We start from the raw sequence: 5044 nt of genomic DNA, 5'->3' as shown, positions 1-5044 counted from the left end.
TCATTTATCGTTATTTTATTGACAAAATAGAATACTCAAATATTTGCTCTTAGGAAAGAGCAGTTGTGGTAGGCTTCTAAACTTTTGCTTTTAAACAAAAAAAAATGTACAGACTGTATAGCATTTGGATTATATACATATTTTACACATTTTGTACAAGGTACCAAATAATTATATAAATACATCCTTTAACATAAGAAACCCGTATTTACTTGGGGTATATAATTAAGACATGGTTTGAATGTGTTTAAGGCCGCTGCCAGTTTTCCCCCTCCTTCTTTTTGAAAGGGAAATTCTTTGTAAAGTCTCTCGAACATCCTGCAGTTCAATAAAACATCTACTTTCTGACATCTGTCTCAAGAGTTTGAAAGGGGGGGGGGAGGAATGAAAGTAGGGAGCCTCCCATATAACAAAGGGTCTCTCTGCAGTTCAAGGACCAGCTTAAGACAGGTTTCTTAGTCCTGGCAGAATTCCACCTCCCTTTCTGGACAAAAAAAAAGTGGGACTTTTGGGAGTAGGTGGCCTCCTGTGAGGAGGTGGGAAAGGTCCCCCCAAAAATTGGACCCGGCACTTGGGAAGCCTCCATACAGCTGCAATGTTCTGAACAAGGAGACGCCAGCAGAAAGTTTCAGCAATGGAAGAAGAGGGTTAAGAGTGAGCCACGTCCCCTCTGTGTCCCCATTTTTACACCTGGGACAGAGGCATCTGTTTTGGGTATGAAACCGAACTGGCGGTGCCGGACCTCCACGTCAAGCCAGTGCTGACATCGCTGTACATGGACCCCGCTCCACCCCCAAGTCCTCCCACGGCAGCCGCTCCCGCCATGCCGCCGACGCTGCTCCCCACCACGGCCCCAACGCTCCCCGAGGCCACGGCCGCAGCCGTCCCTTTGCTGGCCCAGCAGCAGCGGGTGCACAGGGCCTTCCAGGACTCCAGCGTCTTTCCGGACCAAACCCAGACCCCCGAGGTGATGCCCACCACCAGGCACATGAAATACTTGAGCATGAAGACCGCATAGTCCGGGCGACGGGCCTGGTCGGGCTGCTGGTCACGGAGGCAGGGGCAATTGTGGGTGGCCTCCCAGCGAGGCCGGTTGTGCTGTTCGTAGAAGAGGCAGGCCACCACGCTGGCGGCTGGCACCGTGTAGAGGACCGTGAAGAGGCCCAGGCGGATCATGAGCTTCTCCAGCTTGTGGGTCTTGGTGGGGCCCCCTTGCTGCTTGATGACGCTCCGGATGCGGAAGAGCGACACGAACCCGGCCAGCAGGAACATGGAGCCGATGGCCAGGTAGATCAGCAAAGGGGCCAGGACGAAGCCTCGCAAATTCTCCAGGCTCTGGTTGCCCACGTAACAAATGCCGGCCACGGGGTCCCCATCCACCGAGCTGAGCGCCAACACGGCGATGGACTTGACACTGGGCAGCAACCAAGCAGCCAAGTGGAAATACTGGGCATAGCCAGCAATGGCTTCGTTGCCCCATTTCATGCCGGCCGCCAAGAACCAAGTGAGGGAGAGGATGACCCACCAGATGGAGCTGGCCATGCCAAAGAAGTAGACCAACAAGAAGACCAGGGTGCACAGGGCGGGGCCGGTGCTCTCGTAGCGCACGTGCTCAGCCACCGCTAGTTCCGGCTGAAGCTCGGCAGCGCCCCCTGCAGGCCCGCGCCCTCCCACCGCCGCTCCCGCAGCGCCCCCAGCGGTGCCCGCCGGTCCTGCCGCCGCCCCGCCGCTGCACGCCACTTTCTCGTGGCCGGCCACTAGGCGCACCAGGTAGCCCAAGGAGACGAAGAGGTAGCAGGCGGCCAGGAAGATGATGGGCCGCTCGGGGTACTTGAAGCGCTCCATGTCGATGAGGAAGGTGGAGACGGTGGCGAAGGTGGAGATGAAGCAGAGGATGGACCACAGGCCGATCCAGAAGGCGGTGAAGGCGCGCTCGTCCGGGCTGAAGTAGGGGTTGTGGCACGGCAGGGCGCAGTTGGGGATCTGGCCCGTCTTGACGCGGTTGTAGAGCGGGTGGCGCTCGCTGGAGACCGACACCATGGGCGCCCGGCACTGGCAGCCCGGCTCGCAGGGGACCGGCGGGCGGCCCTTGCGCAGGGGAGGCTCGGCCCCGGGCAGCAGCCCCACCCCGCCGGCCCCGGGCAGGCGAGCCCCGCCGGTGCCGGTGCCGGGCTTGCGGTGGGGCGGCTTGGGCGGCTGGTGGTGGGGCGGCGCGGGCTGCGGGGGCGGCGGCTGGGGCGGGGCGGCGGTGGCGAGGTCGGTGCGGTTGTAGTCCATGCAGAGGGTGTCCGGGTTGCCCTGCTCGGGGAGGCGGTCGCAGCGCATGCGGTCCGGCCAGGCGAAGCCGTACTGGCGCATGAGGGGCGCGCAGCCGGCCTTGGCCCGCTCGCAGACGCTGCGGCAGGGCGGCAGCGGCTTCTTGTAGTCCTCCAGGCAGATGGGCGTGTACATGCTGCACAGGAAGAAGCGCAGGTCGGCCGAGCACTGGATCTCCACCAGCGGCCAGAACTGGTGCACCTCCAGCCCGGCCTCGTCCTGCGTGTCGTGGTTGAACTGGTTGGGCATGTAGGTGTAGTTGTAGCCGATCCCTTTGCACAGCGGGACCGTGATCTCCTGGCACGCCAGCTCCTTGGTGGCCGACGAGGCGGCGGCGGCAGAAGAAGACGAGGCGGCGGCGGCGGCGGCGGCCGAGGATGATGATGAGGCGGCGGCGGCGGCTGCAACGGCGATGGCCGAAGCGGCCGAGGCGGCGCAGCCGGGGCGTTGCAGCCAAGCGGGCAGCCAGAGGGGCAGGAAAGCGACGGCCAACAGGTAACAACGCCGCCGCCGCCGCTCCATGCTCGGCGGGGGCGGCCAGGGGCGGCCGCGGCGGGACCCGGCAGGCTCTCCCGGCAGGGAACGAGCCGGCCACCCGGGAGGAGCCCTTTCGCCGCCGCCGCCGGCCACCACCACCACCGCTGCCGCCCCGCTCTCCCCGCCGCCGGGCTGCGCCCTGCCTCCAAGCTCCAGCGCGCTTCGGCTCTCCCGCGCAGCCGTCCGCGCTCTCGGCCCCGGGAGGGCAGGGAGGCGAGATGCAGCCGGGGGTGGTGGTCGTGGCGGGAGTCCTCGCCGCCTGCTGGCCTCACTCCGCGGCCGGCCGCCCCGCGCTCATGGCGCCCCGCTCACCGGGCCGGCGAGAGAAGGGAAGGGGGCTCGGCCGCCCCCTCCGCTGGCTTTGCCCAACTTTCCCGGAGCCTCGCGGCGATGTCAAGATGGCTGAGGCGCCCCGGAGCCTCTCCAGGGGAGGCAGAGGCGGCCGGAGCTCCAGCGCCCGGACCGGACCGGCGCTTTCCTCCCGGGCGCCGAAGGGAGCGAAGGGCCGCCGGCGCCGGAGAGCTTTCGCACCGACAAGCCGAGCACGCCGGTGCGCCCGAGGCCCCTTTGCAGCCAACTTCTCCCTCTCCCTCTTTCTCCCTCTCTCTCTCTCCGGCTCCAGTAGCGCCAATCCGGTAGCCGCGCTCTCAGGGTTATTTATACCGGAGGATGCCAAGCCCCGCCTTGCCCGCCCGGGCTACCTATCACGAAGGCTCCGGGCGGGGGAACGGCGGACCCCAGCTAAGCTGGCCCGTTTAAGGTGGATCGTGGGTTTGCGCGCGGCGGGCTTCGAAGCGGTGTGTGTGGGGGGGTTTACCCCTTCTTGGCCCTTTAAGACTCTGCCCTTCTTATTTGTTTTCCAGGTGTAAATGGCTCACTTCACACCCAGGCAGGTAAGTTAGGGAAAGAAAAATCAGCAACGCGGTGCTGCTCAGACGATCTTTTAGGGAAATACCCATTTCCACTTATCGGTTAAGGGGATCTCTCTCCCTACCCCCCCCCCCCCCGTTGATGGAAAGCAATCAGAGTTGTTTAAATAAAATAACTTCGCGCTTTCCTTTCAAGCCCCCCCACCGCCAACGCCCGCACTTTCTGTATCTCACATTATCCTAACCTGTTCTGGATTCCTAGGAACCCGTTTGGAAAATGTTTGCTGTTAGTGTTTGCTTTTAATTAATAAAGATATCTAACACCTCTCTGGTTTTAACTGTAGTTTGAATTTCTGCTCTCCGGCTAGAAACCTTATCAGAGATTTCTGTAAAGCTTCTAGCACAACATCTCACTCTTAGAGTGAGATCTTGTTGCACCCACAGAGTAATTTCTGAAAGGGTTTTCAGGCTTACATAAATTGGAGGAACACTGGGCTAAATGCACCCTTAGCTGTACACATTCAAACCACTGGGACTTAAGCTTGTCATGGTTTATGGTCCCATTGGTGTCAGTGGGTCTCCTCTGAGTCATGCTTAGATGGATCTAGCCTGTGTTTTGTGGAAGTTGATGGATACTGACTGTTGTGCAAGTTATGATCAAAGTTGAGCTTATTTTGAGTAGGAGTGTTGGTTCATTTAGACTAGTAATTGGCACTGAAGGGCAGTGGGTGGTCCTTGGTTGGGGCAGGATTCCTTTGCTGCCCTACCTAGAGATGCTAAGACCTGAACCTGGGAATCCAGGATAGTCTCTACCGCTGGAGGGACGGAAGTCTGAGCCACATATAGTGCCCAATCCCATATACTTGGAAACAAACATCATTCAGGGCTAACTCAGTTCACGCAGGCTTGTCCATCTCTAGAGCGTTACAACTTGCTATGGCAAGTACAGAGGCAGAAGCAAATCTAACACCAGGGTCCTAGTTTTCCGTAAGGCTGTCATTCTGGGGAGGCCCAGGGATCTTTGATGTCAGGCTGTCGTACTAGAGAAACCTAGAGATCTGTCTAATCCAGGATTTTTCCGATCCAGACAGTGACCAGCTATCTGTATCTTCGAAACTCTCAAACGGGACATGGCGTATTCATTGCTATGCTTTGTCAACCACTTCTCTGCAAGACTTCTACTGTGTCTAGCATTTCTAGGTACATTGCCTCTAGTAGTGGAGGTTCTGCTTGGATGATCATGTCTAATACCTTTGGATAGTTCTTATTTTCCTTGCTATTCCTTTTTGGCAATGGTGCAAGCCATTTTAGCAAGCCCAGGG

The 5044-nt window shown here is 59.4% G+C and overlaps 1 protein-coding gene across 1 annotated transcript; it reads right to left on the bottom strand.

Annotated features, from left to right (window-relative positions):
* On the bottom strand, positions 1 to 3500 carry FZD8 (frizzled class receptor 8). Its single transcript, XM_020800270.3, has one exon. It carries the CDS (start codon positions 2836 to 2838, stop codon positions 685 to 687), a length of 2154 nt encoding a protein of 717 aa, XP_020655929.3. The 5' UTR covers positions 2839 to 3500; the 3' UTR covers positions 1 to 684.
* Positions 3501 to 5044: the final 1544 nt, after the last annotated feature.

Source organism: Pogona vitticeps, chromosome 6 (assembly GCF_051106095.1).
Source record: "Pogona vitticeps strain Pit_001003342236 chromosome 6, PviZW2.1, whole genome shotgun sequence".
NCBI lineage: Eukaryota > Metazoa > Chordata > Lepidosauria > Squamata > Agamidae > Pogona > Pogona vitticeps.
Note: the sequence above shows the minus strand (reverse complement) of the source record. Positions and strands in the feature narration are given on the sequence as shown.

Excerpts from the sequence above, each read along its gene's own strand:
- FZD8 (XM_020800270.3), bottom strand. The coding sequence starts at position 2,838 with ATGGAGCGGCGGCGGCGGCGTTGTTACCTGTTGGCCGTCGCTTTCCTG.